Source organism: Oncorhynchus kisutch, linkage group LG8 (assembly GCF_002021735.2).
Source record: "Oncorhynchus kisutch isolate 150728-3 linkage group LG8, Okis_V2, whole genome shotgun sequence".
Classification (NCBI taxonomy): Eukaryota; Metazoa; Chordata; class Actinopteri; order Salmoniformes; family Salmonidae; genus Oncorhynchus; species Oncorhynchus kisutch.
This window is the reverse complement of record NC_034181.2, coordinates 66633259-66653402: the sequence shown is the minus strand read 5'-3', so window position 1 is coordinate 66653402 and position 20144 is coordinate 66633259. Positions and strand designations below refer to the sequence as shown.

The following is a 20144-nucleotide window of genomic DNA, read 5'->3' as shown; positions in this document are numbered from 1 at the left end:
AAGGGATTCCAGACTCCCAGGCAGGACGACTCTGTTGGTGCCAAAGTAGTGGGAAGGGGTGTTGGGGATATATATATATATATATATATATATATATATATATTTGTTAGATTGTGGTGCACCCCCCCCCCCACACACACACACATTTCCCTTTTTATTTTTTACACATGTGCATGGATGGAATGTTGAATTAGCAAAACAGCTTCGTTATAACAACACAATCGGTCTGTCCTAAATGATACATAGCTGACAGCTCTTTTAGCTCCTACTCAAGCTGTCAAACGTTCACTACTATACCCTCCTACCCGGACGTAAACGCATGCGTTCCCAGAGCACACTAGCCATCCGCGGCGCGCGCAGGCCAGAAGCAAGGAGGCGAGACAGAAATGGCGGCGACGGCGGGGGAAGCAGCGTGATATGCTGTAGCAATAAAACAACCTTAAAATACAACTGTCAGTCCATTGCCGAGAAAATGAAAAGGATGTCGAATTAGGCTGTCTTTTGTAATAATTATTACAAAAAACTAACACCTTCCCCGGAGAACGTCCATCTTCTGATTGGAAAAGAGAATCTCACAGGGAGCATGGCTTCTCAGAGTAACGTTAACCAGGTAACGTTACAACTATTCACGCTGCTGATACGCCTAGAATTTCACATTTGACATAAGATTCATGGAAAAAGTAGTCTTAAGTAAAATAGTTAGATTTCTTGATGTATTTCTTGGCCACAATATAGTGGTAACTCGCGTCATAGAGACGTGTGATGATAAATGCTTGCTAATGCTGCCCTAAAAAGCCTATTTCCCCATTGAAACACCAGCATGGTACAGGCCCGAGGAGCCTCCATTCAAATTAGCCAACAGTACTCGAAGTAGGGTTAGTTGAAAATCTAAAAATTGGCAAAAATCGTGGTCACGTTTTGGGTTGAGAAAATAACATTCGAAAGACTCGAACAGTTGTAATTTTCCTTTGACAATTTGTAGTTGTTGAAAAATGCTGCGTGTATGTGCATGGCCCACCTGCTCTGGCTGATGCGACAGGCCTGCTTATCACAGTGCAAATTTTAATAACTGGTTGTTAGCTAGCTTAGCATTTAGATACGAGTAATGTTAAAAAGTGCCGACGAGTTATAAGCAAGGAATTCATAAAATTGTATATGGTCAAACGTAAACTTTAATTGATTTGTCTGGCCAGCTAGCTACCTAGCTTCATTTAGCTAGCTGGACAACTAGCCAGAGTTCGTGCGGACGCAGATGGTGTGGCTAATGACTTAGCTACTAACTACACTGGGCCTGATCAGAAGCGGTTTATGTATATTTCCGAATCTGTACCATTCATAATTCGGCAAACGGTTCGGAGCTTGCGCGTTGTGCACTCCGTTTTTGATTTCCCCTTTAGAGCATGTAGCTAGTTGTGCTGCTTTCAAGGGAAGCTGACTCATGTGGACAGACCTCCATGATCTGTTTAGCTGTAATGACTTGTCACGGCCTGAAGTCGTAACTACTAGCTAGGTAGCTAGCTATATATCCTACATTGAAAGGTAGTTAGCTATATATTCTGCCCGTGTATAACATTAGCTAACTAGCTAGACATGGCTGTATACATCCATGTAGCAAGCTTGCCTGCTGGGGACCAGGCTAGTGAATTTCTAAATCCACCAACCTATGGAACATCCTTTTTAATTCAGGAAATGATAATCTATCTACATGCTGGAATGTTGAATAAAATACAACATTTGAGCCTACTGTACCGGTTGTCTCCGTGGGCAGGAATGAGACTATAATATATCCACAATAAATCATTATTAAACCAACTTTTCAAAGTGCTGGTAGTAAGATTTGTCACACGCATGAACACAATGCATAAACATGCACGCGACGCATGTATACTTGCCAAGCTCTGTGCACGTTTTTTACATGGTTTTGTGCATGTCAGGTGATAGAAATCTGAACACACTACCAGTTCTTTGAAAAGTTGGTTTAATAACACTTTCCTGTGGATATATTGTCTACCTGTCCATATAAGGAGAGCCACGCAGATAACCGGTTGAGTGGGTTCAATTTAAATTGTATTCACCATTCTAGCTTGTAGAGGACCGTTTCCTGAATTAAACACAGATGTTCCAGACCTTGGTGGATCTAGTAGGCCGTCATTGTAACTGACTTGCCTAGTTAAATAAAATGTTTGTTTTTTTAAACTAGAAATTCACCTTACTGCTCCCCGTGCTAGTTAGTAGTGCTGAGCGATTAAAAGAAATGTTGGTTATTTTTCATTTTTTAAACAACTAATTGACCCATGGCGGTTCAATTATTTTAATTCCAATTTTTGAGCTCTGCGCATTTTCTGTAGAGATAAATGGAATAGTCTGAACTGTGTGACATAGTAGGGAGTTGTAGTTTTCAACAGGCTAATATACTACGTACTTTGGTGCTGAAAACATGGTGATTTGAGTACGATGACCATAATCTATTGTGCCAGCCTACTTTTCCGTTCTGTTTGGAGCCCTGAGCAATTATAAAAACGAAATGGAGCTGACACGGAGACTAAGCGAAGAGAGAATGTGCAATCGAGAGGGGTAGAAACAGTTTAGAGGTATCTCTACCTGAAAATACATGACCTAAGGGATCGATGGTTGGTATTCAGCATTCAAAAGTGTGCCTTATTTTCTTTGAATAACTACTAAAATTGTGATTTGTCAGACAGCATAGGCCACAGATATATAGAGATTGATGACTTGAAATGAAATAGTCATCAAATATTGTATTAAAGTAATGCGAATACATTATGGTTGATAAGTAGTAATATACAGTCAGTTCCATTAATTGTTTATTTTATTCTGTTCGTGTTCAACCTGCATAATTCATAATTCTTTGGCACATTAAATGCACCATCGAAGATCGTGGGTGTTTTTTAATAAATACCACTCACCTCAAAAAGCACTACCATCTAGCCATCTTGTAAATATCATAGCTAGCTAACAGCTTAGCTTCGAGCTATTATTCTACCATAGCTATTACTGTTACAACTTTCCATTGCTTATGTCTGCTTGAGAGCTAGTGTTGGCTAGCAGCTTCTTAGTTTGCAACAAGGGTTCTCAAAGTGGGGTCTTTTAAGATATTAGCTTTAAAGCTACAACAACACAAACATCTCTGCCACATGACAAAATGTGTAGATTGCAGGAAATTAGCTTAAACTGCAGAATTCTCTTTGATGCCAAGAGACGGGCCTTTAAAATGGTTCTTCCCAGGGCCCGAGACTTGGTTCATCTGACCATGCACTACCAAAGTCATAAAACTCCTTGTAAGCTATTTTTTTAAAAATCAAATTCGAGTTGTTCTGATTATGAGGGGGTCCTACATTAATTTTGGGGTGGCAGGTAACCTAGTGGTTAAAGTGTTAGGACAGTTTTTTTCTTCTTTTTTTTTCGCCTGGCCAAGATAAAGCATAGCAATTCGACACATACAACAACAGTTACACATGGAATAATCAAAACACAGTCAATAATACAGTAGGCCAAAAGACAACAAATACAGTGAGTGCAAATGAGGTAAGTTAAGGCAATAAATAGGCCATGGTGGCGAAGTAATTACAATATCGCAATTAAACGCTGGAATGGTAGATGTGCAGGAGATCAATGTGCAAGGGAGCAAGATAAATAAATAAAAATACCGTATGGTGATGAGGTAGGTAGATGGGCTGTTTACAGGTGCAGTGATCTGTGAGCTGCTCTGACAGCGGGTGCTTAAAGCTAGTGAGGGATATATGAGTCTCCAGCTTCAGAGATTTTTGCAGTTCGTTCCAGTCATTGGCAGCAGAGAACTGGAAGGAACAGTAACCAAAAGGTTGCTGGATCAAATCCCAGAGCTGACGAGGTAAAAATCTGTTGTTCTGCCCTGAACAAGGCAGTTAATTGTTTCCCGGAAGGCCATCATTGTAAACAAGAATTTGTCCTTAACTGACTTGCCTAGTTAAATAAAGGTTGAAGTAAATAAAAACCTACTTTCACAAAATGGGTCGCCTGGTGAAAAAAAAGTTTCAGAGCCCCTGGTTTACAATACAAGGAATTGCAGACGTTTCAAATTTGAGGGTATAATCTACAGTTCCTTCAGAAAGTATTTACACCCCTTGACTTGTTCAGCATTTTGTTACAGCCTGAATTTAAAATGAATTACATTGAGATTATAACCCATAATGTGAAAGTGGAATTATGTTTTTATAAATTCATTTATATGAAAAGCTCAATGTCTTGAGTCAAGTATGGTGTAGTTATTAATTACACTTTGGATGTTGTATCAATACACCCAGTCACTACAAAGATACAGGCATACTTCCTAACTCTGTTGCCGGAGAGGAAGGAAACCAATCAGTGATTTTACCATGGTGACTTTAAAACAGAGTTTAATGGCTGTGATAGGAGAGAACTGAGGATGGATTAACAATGTTGTAGTTACTCCACAATACTAACCTTATTGATAGACTGAACAAGGAAGCCTGTACAGAATAAAAATGTTCCAGAACATGCATCCTGTTTGCAACAAGGCACTAAAGTAATACTGCAAAAGAAATTTGGCAAAGCAATTTACTTTCTGTCCTCAATACAAAGTGTTATTTTTGGGATAAATCAAATACAATATATTGCTGATTCCCACTCTATATTTTCAAGCATAGTGGTGACTGTATCATGTTATGGGTGTGCTTGTAATCATTAAGGACTGGGGAGGGTTTTTTTTGATAAAAAGAAACGGAATGTACCTGATTCAGTGTGCTTTCTACCAGACACTGGGAGATGAATTCACCTTTCAGCTAGACAATAACCTTAATCTAAATCCAAATATAAATACTGGAGTTGCTTATCAAGACGACGGTGAATGTGGCCGAGTTACAGTTTTGACTTAAATTGGCTTGAAATACTATGGCAAGACCTGAAAATGGTTCTCTAGCAATGATCAACAACCAATTTGAATTTTGAAAAGAATAATGGGCAAATGTTGCATTATCTGGGTGTGGAAAGCTTTTACACTTACCCAGAAAGGCTTGCAGATTTAATTGCTGCCACAGGGGATTCTAACACAGGAGTCTCCCACCCTGTTCCTGGAGAGCTAACTTCCATTAAGTTTTTGCTCCAACCCCAGTTGTAACTAACTTGATTAATATTCTCAACCAGCTAATTATTAGAATCGATGTGCTAGATTAGGGTTGGTGTGAATTTACAGGACGGTAGCTCTCCAGGAACAGAGTTGGAGAACACTGTTTTAACATGCATTGACTCAGGCTGTTGAATCTAATCAATATGTTTTACAAATGTTAGATGTTTTTCTTCCACTTTGACAGACTATTTTGTGTAGATCGTTTACAAAAAAATGACAAATCAATTTGAATACCATTTTTGTAACAACAAAATGTGGAGAAAGTCCACGTGTGTGAATACCAGGTAACTAGTTAGTACATTTCTTGTTGGCCTATTGGTAATCTGTCATAAGGTCCATGTTTGTCCATCTACTAAGTGTTTTTAATCCTACTCAACCATTTTCAACAATGGTGGTTTATAGCGACGCTTAAGATTAATAGCTAGCTTACTACCTAGCTAGAATGCTTGCTCATCCACAGATATTTAAATCAATACAGAGTCGGCCTAAACTAGATGTCAAATTCCCATTGTGCCATAGGGTCCACCCCACCAGGGCTGGTGAATGTAAGAAGACTATCTAGCTGGCTGGCTTGGGGTTTAAGTTTAGGTGCATGTGTGAAACTGTGTATATCTCACTGAAGGGGTGAAATATTAAACCATTGATCTAAGGGAGGTCGTTTTGTTCTGAGTTGGATGTTTTTGCACCTGATGTGTCCACTGCCCTGCCATTTGATATTCTTAATATAAAGCTCTGGTATCAGGGATTGAATGCACGTAATGGAGACATTCATTTATGATTCACAATAAAATTACATTTTACACTATAGATTGTCTCTGAGCATAGAAGAAAATTGATTGAATGCCCATTGCAGAGAATTGAATGTACCTGCAATGTATGGGTTGTGCACAAGGAGCAGCAGAAACCACATCTTTGCTTTATGACTCAGGGATTCTAGATTGAAGCAAAGGGTAGAGGAATGGCAGCTGTTGGACACCGTTCCACACCACAGCGGTGGGTTGTCTGGGTGTTGCATACCAAAGTATCATCACAGTGTTTTCCAAGTTAATAAATGAATGCTAGGAGTCTTCAGCTGAGTAAATGCTTCCATGTATTGTGGACGTCAAGCATAAAATGGTTCATGGGCCTGTATAGTTTCTACCTAAGTATATTGTACTGTGCATTTGCCCATATTTTAGTTTTTGACCGTTTTGTCAGTTGGTGAACAGCATGGATTTTGGAATGGTGGATTGTCTTAATGTCACATGACAAATGTGCGTGTTAGGAGTGGGTAGCTGTGGGTAAACCTAGACCTAATTACGGGTTTGTAACTGAAAAGGATGGCGACCTCTTGTCACAGTGACAATCTGATGTGTTCATTTTTTAAAACTTTAACTATGGAAAGTGGTATGGTTAATTTCCAAGCATGATCTGATATGCTGGTGGTGGCCTTCATCTTTTGAATGGTGAGCTCCTGATTCAACATTATGGAAATGGAACATGAGGCTCAGAGTTGCCTGGCTGGTTAGGTATTTTTCTGAACAGCAGGGTGGAGCTGTGTTTAAAGAGCTGGGCTTGCCTTCCCATTTGTCTTACTCTTGAAAGATCCTGCAACACAATGGCCTCGGAGAATCCCATCCGCTGTTGGTAGTGTTTGAATGACATCGCCCTGTATTAAAGTGTCTCTTACGTGAATAGATTATAGTCTTCTCTGTCATGTCTCTGCTCAATGTTTTTTCAGTTCTTGGGCGTCACTCACTGTGTCAGCTAATTTCTTCATAAGAATGTAATAGGCAAGCCCCGACATGCATCATTGGTTTATTCGAAACGTGTTTGACCTTATTTGTAGTGTTACATATTCAAGGAATGCCAAGTTTGCTAATAGTGACTTTTTGCATTCCAATTTGTAAGGCCTTGTAGGGCTGGCTGAGTCCCAGTCCAATAGGGAACACTGAGTAGTGATGAGGTAGTCCCAGTTCTTGTAGGTTTATGGGGTAGTGGATTGTTATTCTATGCATCAGGTGGGAGTTGGTAATGTCTGGTAACTTGAAATTCCAGTGAAACAACTTGTTTGACTGGCTCTTATCAGCTTGTCTGCTGTTTGACATATTTTCTCTCAATATACCCCCCACCCCTCTAAGCCATCTGCCCCATCTACTTCCTTAAACCCGTCTTCCACATGAAGCACATTTTGGATGTCGTTTTGTTAAACAGAAGCCTCATTGAATGCTCTCTGTAATATATGATTATCATTCTACTCTATTGACGTAAAGTATACTAACATTAGAAATTTGCACGTGTTCAGTTTCTCTAGTTTAGCTCCTTTTATCAGAGACAATGTCACCGTGCTTTATATTTCATATGGATCCCACCTTAGAATGTAAGCCCCACCCCTGCTCCCTGATCTGTAACAACATTCATTAAAAGTGTGTGTGTGCGCACACCATCTCACTGGAGCATGTTGAAGTAATACAGATGGCCATTTTGTGGTAATCCTCAATCCATACCAACAGCGAGGGAAGCTTAGTGTGGTACGTGTGGCACGCCTGTAAAAAGAGGCAAAGGGACATTCTTTCTGTTGTGATTGTATTAGTTGTCCCGAGGCCTTTGGATTATAGCTGGCTGTTTGTTGCCTGTAGTGCCATTTCAGCAATGTTGGGCCCTCATTTGCGAAGAGTTACATATGCTTGAACTGCACTTTCTTTTCTCTGTGTCTCCCTTTTCATGTCCCACAGTGCTGGGAGGATTCTGTGTGGTTAGCGAGCTTGTTTCAACTGTTCTTTACTGCTCCATGTCATTGGACACCTTCCCCTCACCATGCACCACCAACACTTGTTTTATTTAGAAATCATTTTTTATTTGTTGCCTAATGAAAGACTTCAAGGTTGTCTTTTCAGGCTGTAATGTTATGCAGATATGTTTTTGGCTCCTGCTATTCTGTAATGTGCCAAACCAAGAAAAGTCAACCATGCGATTGAAGGACCAGTTCACCCCACTGTGCAGGGCTGTCGGTGTGCAGCAAGTGCAAGAGACCTTCAATTACACAGTGCCACTGGGATTAACTTAACCTGCCTTCCCCATGCTGGCTATAAATATCTTTACATAGCAGTGTATTGCTGTGGCCAGCACGTGGCTGGGTAGAGTACTATCCCACTGTTAGTGTCTGGGCTGGAGGGGGATTGCCTTGTCAGGTTCATGCCGACATTTTAACGCCTTCCCGAAAGATTCCCATTTAGATGAACACACATTGGCCTTGGTCCAGTTGAGTTTCAAACTGATTGATAATAGCAGAAGGGTGTGTGTGATTTGGGGATTCCTATATTTATGAATATTTAAAACATCAGATGTGGGCCATTGTAAATTAACTAAATTGAATTCTTATTACTGCATTGATCCTCAAACAATACGAATGACCACCCCACTTCCAATTATTAATATGGGGAATTTGGTTGTGTGTAGTGTGAAAAGTGTTGCCAGTACTCAACTCAATTTGCTTAATCGCATTAGTGTGGAGCCTTGTGTAAAAGGTGCAGCTAGAAGGAGTAATCCCTGGACAGGGCTTGACATTAACTTTTTTTTGGTCATTTGTCAAAAAATAGAAAAAGGTTACAGGGAACCACTTTACAAAATAAAATGAATTACTGTATTGTTTACCATAGAGAAGAGAATCAGACAAAAATTTTGGCTGCACTCTCCTTATAGATGACTTTGCATATTCAAGCCTGTCTCTAAATAAAACACTGCCCCCTTTAACCTGTTATGGCTGCATCCCTTTGTTCTCAATTTCCGCCTGAAGGCATACCCAAATCTAACTGCCTGTAGCTCAGCCCCAGAGGCAAGGATATGCATATTCTTGGTATCATTTGAATGGAAACATTCTGAAGTTTGTGGAAATGTTAATTGAATGTAGGAGAATATAACACAGTAGATCTGGTGGAAGAAAAGAGAAAGAAAGAGCATACGTTTTCTGTTTTTTATTGTTGTAGTATCATCTTTCACATGTACTAGAATAGGATGCTGGAGATAATTGTGATGGATAACACAAGAGGGCAACTGTAGGTGTGCAAAGTTTCAGACTGATAACTTCAGGAATGGGTGAGCTACATGACATTTAGCATGAAGTCACCCAGGTGTCCCACACAAGTTGCCCAAATGTACCCAAGTGGCCGAATTGGTGAAATGACCTATAACTATATACAGCAGTGCAAATAACTATATACAACATATCAAAAAGCAATTATAACACACACACACACACACAAAATATTAGAAAATACATGTGGGAAGAAAGAGAGAAAAAAACAGTACACCCCTTGGAAGTCCTCGTCATAATATTTTCTGCCTGTGCCCTGTCCCATAGCAGTCTCTTTCTGATGTAAAGCCGAGGCAAACTGAACAAGTGGTGCATTTCATGTGACACAGAACACAACGACGCCTCCATGCTGTGCCCTTTTGGCCCTGAGGCACAGTCATGCCTGCAGTAATGAACTGTGGCATATGAACACCACTGGGGGCACAGGTAGAGCGGGCAGCTTGGCACCGGGGACTCCCAGTCGGAGTCGCTATCACTGTGAAAGAAAACATTTAAAAAATATTTGTATTGTATGAGCCTTTTATCAACACATAAAATAAACATATGTATTGTATAGAGCAGAGGGAACAGTCACTTAGGTGAAGTGCTGTTCCATTCAACTCCGGCCATTGTTATGTGTGTATGTATATATATAATATATATATTACACCCAAACAAACCAACACACACACACACAAACTACACATTTCATTGCAAAAAAATATATATATAATTTTTTATATATAATATATATATTTTTATATTTCATAAAACAGCATTAGCACTTACCTGTCCAGAAGTACATCCTGCTCCTCAGTTCGTTTGAATCATAACACTCAAAGATTCCTCAAACAAAAAATCTGTCTCACTTTCACTTTTTCACTTTCGCTTTACCTGATTTATTCGCCATGATATCTTCAATGAAATCGTTGAAACTACAACTTTCCGAAATACAGCTGCGCGTAAAAAGCCTTACAGCAACTATTCTGATCATCAAGGCGAGAATGGAGTTCCCTGCGCGTGCGATTACAAACAAGGAATTGTGGTCCAACCCCAAACCATTACATACTGGTGTTTACCTTAGCTCATTGGCTATCTACCCAGCTAGATTTCAAGAAGATCAGTGGTCATTGGGCAGAAATATAGTCAATCAATGAAGCTTCGCTAAAATTATTGGTGCGTAAGGTTGTCATTTATTGTTGTCTTCAAATCCGCTCACTTCGGTCAATACTCCCCGCAAAGAAACCAATGACGTTTGGCTGTGTTGCAAACATCCAGAGGAATGCACTGAAACCCACCATGACTAGATAAACGATTGTTTACAGGGGGGAATCACGCCGAATGCTCCGTAAAAAATTGATAGAGATGGAATTCACGGCACAAACGGTTTACAAAATGTTTCGATTTAGGCTATAAAAATTGATTTTATCAAAGAAAACAGCACTTAATTTGATCGATGGGAAACTCCGGAAGAGAAATAAGAGCAAGATATCAGAATGTAAGTCATAATTTTACCTTCAGATGTGAATGTGTAAAAACTGTCATGGCGGAAAATGTTTCTGTTCTTGATTGCTCTTCTCAAACAAAAGCATGGGATTTGTTCTCTGTAATAGCTATTTTAAATTGGAAAACGTAGTTTGATTACCAAGATTCTAATCTTTTGAAGGGTATAAGACACTTGCATTTTCAAGAATGTTTAATGTTGCGAAGTTGTATTTTTAGATGTCACTCTGAAATTTCCCCCGATGTTGGTCCCTGTACGGGGATTGCAGCCATAACAGGTTTTAAGGCTCTCCTGGAGGATGTATGGCCACCTTTTGGTAGCCTATAAATAATTGCAGCATTAAAATGACAACTGTATACTTTTGTATGTCCACGGTTTAAAACACTCCAAAATTCATAACCACTGCGCATAAAAGTAAAACAATGAGACAGATGAAACTGATCAAACAGTTTTGCTTAATGTTGATACATTGTTATTCCTTCATATTATAAGCTCAATATTTAAATAATAAAAAAAACTTTTTTTTTTAAATGACAGTTTATTATGAAATAGTTTCAAAATGTTGGCCACCTCCACAACAGGCACTGTCCTACAGCCTCCGGTCTTGTGACCATTTGATCTAAACTAAGTGGCCTGAGTATGTCGACAGAATCAAGCCTTCAGAGGTTTAATGTTAATTATCCTAAATTATTTTTGTCAAACATGACTGGTGTTTACCCTATATTTATGTAATTAAAATTCTCATTAAAGTTTGACTACATCTTCTGGCGCCTCCAAGTCAGCATCGGTTTGGACATGAGGCTGTAGCTGATATGCATATCACATACTTTGTCATGTAGGGTTTTTATTTGGCCTCTGATCCAATTCTGATTGGAGTAATTGTTAGTGTGATAATAATAAAATATCTACTTAAATCTGTTATTCTTGTCCTGCAAGCATTAATATCAAGCCCAGCTGGATGAACCCATGGGATTTGAGGGTCAGAAGTCCAGACCAGCATACCAAATAATGATACTTTACTGCCATTAACATTTTCCTGCCCCAGAACACTGTGAGCATTTTTTAAGTTGTTACATTGGGGGACATAAGATTGATAAAATAATGCATTGTGGCCAAATGTCAGCCAAGATTTCAAAAGCATTGTTTTGCTCCACTTTTGAAGAAACAAAAAAAATGGGACTACAATAGTTACTTCATTCCCTTAGAATGTGTTACATATTGGCTGAAGACAGTGAGTTGGGTCTCTCCATTTGGCTCAGTTCTCTGGGAAGTGGGCTGTCAGGAGCCATTTTGCCATTCTAATGCTGCATGACTCGTCACTTTTTCATGTTGTCCCTTACTTTTACTCAAACCCATGGCGCAATCTGGGCAGACTGATAGGCAAGCCCTCTCCAAGGAGGCCTAGGTTTACTTCTCTAACAGGTCTGTCACAACTGTATCAGTTCATCAGTAAGAGGTGTACTCCTTGTCTGTAAAGTTCTCTGTAGACAAATGGAGGGCGAAAGCGGACTTTTTTCAAAGTGTGTTTCTCATGGCGTCTTGGATGTTTTAGCAATATTTCACACTTACGTTTCCTACACATGTTAATATTGAAGATACCATGTAATATATGTAGTAATTTAATAAATAATATATTGATTTTAAAAGGTTGCACATGATTATCCTCAGTATGTTGAATCAGATGTTTTATGTAAATATATATTTTCTCTCTGCGCAGTACATCTTCGGGGAGTTCAGCCCTGATGAGATCAATCAGTTCTTCGTGACTCCACGATGTTATGTTGAGGTAAGACAGAGTTTTGAGTGAGGCTTTACATTTTTTTTTTTTTTAAATCACATGCGTTTCCCCCAGCTTATAGCTGTTTTGACACAGTCTAGTCTACGGTTTTAAGTGTTGGTGTGCCGTTTGCTCTTAATGTTAACCGGGTCGATCTTAAGAATGGTCTTTTGGAAGCTCATTAACACCCAAACCGCTGAGTTTATAGATTTAGTCCAGTGTGTTTATCTACTCTGTCATTGTGTCTAAAACACAGAGAAGACGATGGTTTATTGCGTATGTTCTCAGTTTAGTGAGTGTGAACAATATAAGCCACAAAATAACATGTTATCACCAGTACTGTCATCTGCCCCCCCTCCAACATGCACATTACACAGATGTGATTCATTGATAAGCAGGAAAGCTCAGACTGACAAGTCGTGGTCTATGAGGTTAACACTATGTTTGATTATTTACTTTAACTAGAAGTGTCTTTTTAATTTGTAATCTAATCTCTGCTCTTTGACAGCTTCCCCCCTTCAATGACAAAGTCTCCTGCGTCAGTCAGTCTTCAGGTAAGAACGTCTACTGGATTACTCTTAAGTTATTTAAGTTTGTCTTGTAGACCATTCCAATCGTCATCCGCATGAGGCCGGCCAGCGATCTCTGGGTTGACAACACTCTTGCCCCCACATGATGTAATGGTTACGACCAAAGTCAAACATACATACCCCCGTTTGTGCTAGTTGGATCCAGACCTACCTGACTGAACTGCATGTAAGAGAGTGACAGTTTAAGTCTGAATTGACATTGTTTAAGATGACGTTTAACTTGTAAAAATATGTCCAAGCATACCTGTAGGGCAGGGATTTTGGAGCCAACAAGTTACAATAAGTCTGTCAACTATACCCCTCCCCTGCTCATAACACTTAATTTTTTACCCTGATTTGTATGACTTATTCAGGAAGTTACTGCACTCCTGCTGTGCCTTACATTACGGAGTCTATGAGACGGCAGGTTTGCGGTGAGTTTTGGGTCCGACACTCTGTGCTTATTATTTGTTGCTGAAGCACTCAATCCCAGGTCTTAAAAACTGGTGGCTTTCTAAATCTTGCCCCTATTTACTCTCACTCTTGCCTGTCCGTACGATCTGTGAGGCTTTGCATGCTTAGATGCCGTTAAATATCTCCTCTCTATTGCATTAAACACATTGGCACCGCAGCAGTGCTTTAAGTTGACTTGTGATTGATTTGTATACCCCCTCCGTCACTTAACTGGATGGATTGAGAGAACCCTTTTTTATTGGACTTAAGGGCATAGTAATGGTCTTATATGGAAGCTAACAATTACAATAGGTATTTTGTTTTGCTAGGGTTTGTCACTCAATGCATCATTATGACTCTGGAATTAAATCCCTTTGGTAAAAACACTAACAGAGGACACTCTAATCCACAGAGAAGAGCGAATCTCAAAGGAACTCTAACCATACCTTAATTCCCCCTCAGGGTTTCCGGTGTCTGGTTTGTATGGATGACCAGTCATGTCTTATATAGCCCCGACGTACCATTTTCAGTGTTGGGATGATTTGAATTTACTAACGTTTTCCTCATGTTCACCTTCAGCTGTTTCTCTCACTGCCTATCATCTTTCAATTTGCAATGTTAGCAACTTGCAAGGTCAATGTTTGATATATTCCATTGACTTTGTGACAGGTAATGAAGTTGGAAATTGTGTTGTATATTTCATGATGCCGAAATTTGTTTTGGAGTAGTAAGTATGAATAATTGGTCACAAGAGTATTTTGTGTTGTGTGAACCTTTGTCTTCAGTGCAGAACTGTAGTGCCTTATGTTCCCAAGCTAACTGACATATCCTCCTCTGCAGGTGAAGACTACCAGCACATTGAGTTTGGTGTGGATGAGGTGATGGACTTGGAGCCCGTGGGAGTGAAGGATCCTCTCTTCAAGGTGTCCAGCACTCTGAACCCCCAGGCTCCAGAGTTCATCCTAGGATGCCAGCCGTCTCAGAAGATCCCGCAGACAGCCGCAGCAGACGTCCCAGACGGAGCACACTACAACTCCCTGGACGGACCCGATGGCCCCGACTCGGAACCCTCCGCCATGGACAGCAACCAAAACTGCCAGGATGGGGACGGGGGCCCGGGCAGCCTGGGCCAGCGGGAGAGGAAGAAAAAGAAAAAGCGCCCGCCAGGATACTACAACTACTTGGAGGGCTCAGGCCCCAATAGCGGTGGCATGGGTGTGGAAGGGCCTCCTGGAAAGGGGTTGGTGAATGGACACGGTCTTAGCGGCCCTCACCTCGGGTCGCAGGACATGGTTGGTAAGATGTTGTCAGGGGGTGGACTTTCCACCTCAGCCCCTGTCGCTACGGCAGCAGCATCGGCTGCTGTGAATCAGAGGACTTGTGATAGCCCTGATGAATCGTCTTTGGACTTCACGAGTGGAGCCGCCTCTTTATCAGATGGTAAAGATGCGGCCTCCTCCTCTTCCTCCTCTTCTCAGAGCAGTGGGGTGGCAGAGGGAGGCAGAACTGCAGAGCAGCAGCCTGAGAACATGGCTCCAGAGAGCCCTGAACTGCTGGGCAGCGGCGGGCACAGCCCCTGCCCCACCTCCCCTCCCCCCCCCTCAGTTGCTGTGGCCAGCCCCCCTGCCACCATTGCTACTGCTACTACTGAAGAAGAGGAGGAGACTAAGGACAGTGGGGTGGCTAATGGGCTGGCTGAGCCCCATGCTGACATCAGTGCAGACGGACACAAGGAGGCCTCTGAGGCATTGGAGCAGCCCCAGCAGCAGGCCCCAGCTCCCTCAGTGGAACCTGCTTCCTCCCCAGACTCTGAGGCCCAGCCGTCAGTGGCAGAGCAGCCTAAGTCGCCTGCCTCTCCGGCTGCGCCCGCTGCCAACCCCCTCAAATCCTGGGCTAGCCTCTTCCACAACTCCAAGCCTCTGCCTGGAAGCCCTCAGGCCTACGTGGAGGTGAAGAACGTGGTGGAGGTAGTGGCTCCCTCCCTGGCCACCGTGGAGCAGCATGAGAAGGCTGGGGAGGTGAAGGAGAGCCCTGTCCATGTATCAGAGGATCCCATGGCCCCTAAACTTGCAGGTAGTGTACTCTCACAGATAGCCCCACAGTGTGAGGAAGAAGAGCTCACAGGTTAACCCTTATGTCCTTTGGAGTGTGTTAGGACTGTCCCTGACAAAAAAACAAAAAAATCTATATTTTTTTGCATTTCTACCAATCTGCGTGCCAGTTCTGGTTTTCATATGCACATTTTTGTTGAAGTTTCATTTAATTTATAATTATCTTTGGATCTCAAAATCATTGTCATGTGGTTCATCAAAAATCTATATGAAAATGATACAAACCTAAAAAGTGACTATGTAACAATAACCTATAAAGCCAACCCTTAATAACATTGCATTCAGCAGGTAGAACACATTGGCTACGCGTGGCCTGTCTGTAACGAACTTGAAACGTATTAGCTATTAACTTGGGTCCGGCCTGAAGCTCCTTGCAACGTTGTATAAAATATTCTGGGCCCCCAGAGTTTCCTGTGCCAGTGAACTCTGGACATGCAGCTGTAGGCTATTTGCGCAAGGGATAAGAAGTATTCAGGTAGGCCTATTTTTATGATGTTTCCACTGGATCAGAGCATGACATTGATCTAAAGGGAGAGATCTGGAAAGGTTTTTCAAATACATTGAGGAATTATTGAAATTCTCAATGGATGTAGAAACAGACTTTGTTTGCTTGCTGTTTGAGGTGAAAACATTACTTTGAGAAGTTCCTCGACTCATTAGTGGTGGTTTGTTAAGACGATCAGAAATACCTGATCCCCAAATGGGCACATTTATATGCCGACATTTGCGCGCAGGCCAGGTAACCTATAGGCCTACTTCTATGCCTAATCAGGTGCGCATCCTTTCTCAACATTGACAGGAGCGCTCCAAGAAAATAACAATGACTAAATTGACAACTCAATTTAAATGGAATGAAATAAACCAGAACTTGTTTCTCATAAGTGTAGCATAGGTTGTGCGCTCTGCAAATAGCCTGTCCGCTCCGACAGTGAGAACGATAAAAGACTGGAATAATAATAATATTGAATGCATTAATCTTTTTTTCAATTTTCACCTAACAATTCTCACAATTAAGTTATGAAACAATGAATGTGCACAAATTAGCAGGAGGGTGCACATTCTGGAGAGAGACGTGCATTGTGCCACCACACTCGCCTTCTTGAGCTGTGCCATCCCCCCCGCAGCCTCTGCGATGGATTAGTCTGGGCCTCCGCAATGGATTAGTTCACTGAGATGGCCGCGAATAAGACGGGTGTCTCATGTGCAATATATTTGCTACTGTTCGGCTTTAAAAAATCTTGGTCGACCAACAGCCTATCAACCACTCAGATAAATCCAGCCCTAGAGTGAGTTGACAAAACTATATCCATTGATTATTATAATAGTCATTAATTTGTACACTTTTCATGTTCTGTATGCATGTGCTGAAGTTCAGCCTCCCATCCACTTGGTGTCACCATTGGGGCGTTTAGCTAGACTGATACACATGAGCACCAGGTGGTGCTAACACTCAATGCTTGGTAAGGCCCAGATTACTATGACACATCTCCATGACATGCTTTACCTCACCACCCTATTTTCCCAAATAATTCACCAATGAATGGAGCTGGGGAATGAATAGCAGGCCATGTGAGCCCAGGGAGACTCCCATGTAGCCAAATGGCCTTGCTGGCGTCAGAGAGTCATTGTATATAGCAGTAATACTAATACATGTTGAAGGCCTCTATTCCAAACTGCATTCATGAGAATACAGGCATAGGGTGGGCTTTAGCTACTGCTTTACCAATAATGTATGAGCAGCATTAATTAAGTCCCATTACCATGACATCAACCGTATGGATGTTTAGATGCAGTAGACTAGAGCAGGATAAATCTCTGACCTCACACACAGAATATAAAATAAAATTGCAAAGCTACATAATGAGTTGATCTTGTAAACTGCCTAATTAAAGGGGATATGTAGGATCATATCCTGATTACTAATTTCCCAACAACAGCCTCCAGGTGTTGAGACTACACTGGGGGTTTTTAACAGCCTGTGAAAGGGGGGATTGCCATGTCTGGGTAATGTGTTTTTTTGTCTTGACGGGATTATTGCTTGTCTCACTCAGTGGTATGACCCTTGGCTTCCTCAGGGCCTCATGGATGTAGTCCTGTGTCTGGAAGAAATATACAGAGAGGCCTTCTCAGTGGGTTACTTAAGCCTGTCATCCTTTTTGTAAAGTGGGATTTTTCATCTGAGGTATTTATGAGAGAGGGCTTCTGGGCATTCTAATGTGCTTCTGTCTAGATAAACCTGATGGTTTCCTGTGCTCTATGGCTGTAAATAATTAAACCAGGCTCCATGTGGTTGCCTTCACCGTTCAATGGAAAGGCTTAGTTTGTACCCACAATACAGTGCTCAGAAAGCGCGCTCCTGTCAGGAAATTAACAGGAAGCTATTATAGGACCCCTTACTGCTGTCACCACTACCACATCTCATTTTGATTTCCAACCCTGTATACGATCGTATCTCATCTGGAGTGTGCCTTTACTGTTTAGGCAAACTATTTCTCTTCTCTCCTGGAATGATTGTTTCACTTTTAGCAAACCTGTTATCTATAAAAAACATGTTTCTATCATTGAGGTTGTTCATATTATGATATGTAAGTAGGCGGAACTATCAAAAAACTGCTTGCTATTTTTAACCCATTGTTTTCCCATAATGTGATTATGTGGTGGTGTTCTGATATGGAATGTCTGTCCACGTTACCATGGAAGCTGTGTTGCCAGTGACAGTCTCCCTTCCTAGGCGTGGCACAGTATCTCCTTGTTCTGACAAACCAGCCTTGTGTGCCACTGTCATATGATGCAGAGTTGGAAGAAGGGACACGATCTATATAGCACATGGTGTAAATTCATATTATTTTTTGCCTGAGGTTTACAAACTAGCTTCTATTTGAACTTTTTGTTTGATTTTAGTAAGGGATGTGAGTTCAAAATCATGTGTACTTGTTTGAATCCCCAGAACTAATTGAGAATGTGAAGTTGATACACAAACCAGTGTCTTTGCAACCAAGAGGACTGATCAACAGGGGAAACTGGTGCTATATCAATGCTGTATCCTTTTCTCAGTTGCATGTGAAATGCTTGAATCACATCATGTCATGAACAAAATTACAATAAATGTCTGTATTTAGTGTTCCAATGAGGTGATTTTGCCCTTGACTGCCACCCCCAAGACATTGCAGGCCCTGATTGCTTGCCCCCCCATGTATCACCTGTTGAAGTCCATTCCGCTGTTCAATGACACCCAGAGACCCTGTACTTCCACACCCATGATGGACAACTTGTAAGTAGCCTCTCTCCCTGGGAGCTGACTGGCTGTTTTTAAAAGTCAAATCTCACAATCAATAGAAGTCTTGTTTGTGTGCAAATAAGCAGCGACAACAAATTCCTGCCTGAACTAAATTGGTTAAACTGTGTTAAGAGTATTGAGAGAGGGTGTTAATGTGTTCCCGCTGCATTGGGTTGGGTGTGTACTTCCTTTGCTGATTACAACTCCCTGACCTGGTTTCTCCCTCCAGTGTAAGGCTTGTGAATGAGTTCAACAATATGCCTGTGCCATCCAAAGCCAAGCAGCAAGGTAAGCTGTCTGTCAGCATCTTCTAAAAGAGCTAGAGTTTATTGTATTTCCTGTTGATGTTCATTTGATATGTTCCTTGTTGCTTTTTCCGTAGCTGCTGGTGAAAAGATCATAAAAGACATTCGCCCAGGTGCTCCTTTTGAACCCAACTACATCTACAGACTCCTCACCCTCATCAAGTCGAGTCTCTCGGAGAAGGTAAAGCCATTGGGCATCCAGACCAAGCTTTACCTTCGGCCTGTAAAATGAGTAATGTGTACTCTGAGGTTGTACTAGCAATTAGAACTGGGAGATGTATTTTATTCATTTGAATGTTTTAGCGCAGAATATCGCAAGTCTTTTTTTATGTCCGCTTGTTGTCATGTTTTATTTTTGGTCTAGTCTCCTTTGCTCCCTTTGTGCTGTGTGCACCTTACCATTTACACACACACTAAGTCCCTCTCCCTGCCACTCACAACAACAAAGATGAGAGATCACTTCTTCCTCTCTGACAAACCGTTTTCAACTTGCCATTTTGTGGTTTGGTCCAACAGAATTGGTCATATGGAGACTGAAACACATTGAGACATTATTTTACTGTAATAGAGGAAGTTAACCTTTCTAAATGATACCTTTTTTATGTCTCAACTCCTCAAGTTGCTCACAGAGCAGACACTACTAACAGGAGTATCAATGAACATTGGTTCTGGAAAATGTGTGTTCAGCATTTTAGCCAGAGACTGTTAAACTAGCTGTCTAGTCTGTTTTATAATTGTGCAATAAGCATAAAACACAAATATAAGGAATTCTAATTCTGAGAAATAAGGTAGGCTACATGATTTCAACGTCTGAACAAAGTGGACAGGCTAGCATGCTTTTCAAACCGTTGGAAACAGACAGAACGGTGTGTTCATAACAATTATACCTTGTTAGCCAGCAAATAGGCCCAAGTTGGCTAAACTTGAAATATAAAGATTAACTGGCTACTC

General features: G+C 41.2%; 1 protein-coding gene across 2 annotated transcripts in view; it reads left to right on the top strand.

Moving 5' to 3' along the window:
* Positions 1-273: 273 nt before the first annotated feature.
* Positions 274-20144, top strand: part of LOC109895389 (ubiquitin carboxyl-terminal hydrolase 10) — a 30931-nt gene continuing 11060 nt past the window's right edge. The window contains exons 1-9 of one of the 2 annotated variants that reach the window (XM_020489044.2): positions 274-610; positions 12419-12487; positions 12987-13032; positions 13422-13481; positions 14341-15573; positions 18559-18650; positions 18773-18882; positions 19118-19176; positions 19271-19374. In XM_020489044.2, coding sequence (XP_020344633.1) covers positions 584-610; positions 12419-12487; positions 12987-13032; positions 13422-13481; positions 14341-15573; positions 18559-18650; positions 18773-18882; positions 19118-19176; positions 19271-19374 — 1800 coding nt within the window. In that variant the 5' untranslated portion in view covers positions 274-583. The remainder of the gene's footprint in view (positions 611-12418; positions 12488-12986; positions 13033-13421; positions 13482-14340; positions 15574-18558; positions 18651-18772; positions 18883-19117; positions 19177-19270; positions 19375-20144) is intronic. The other variant, XM_020489046.2, reaches the window with a different exon arrangement.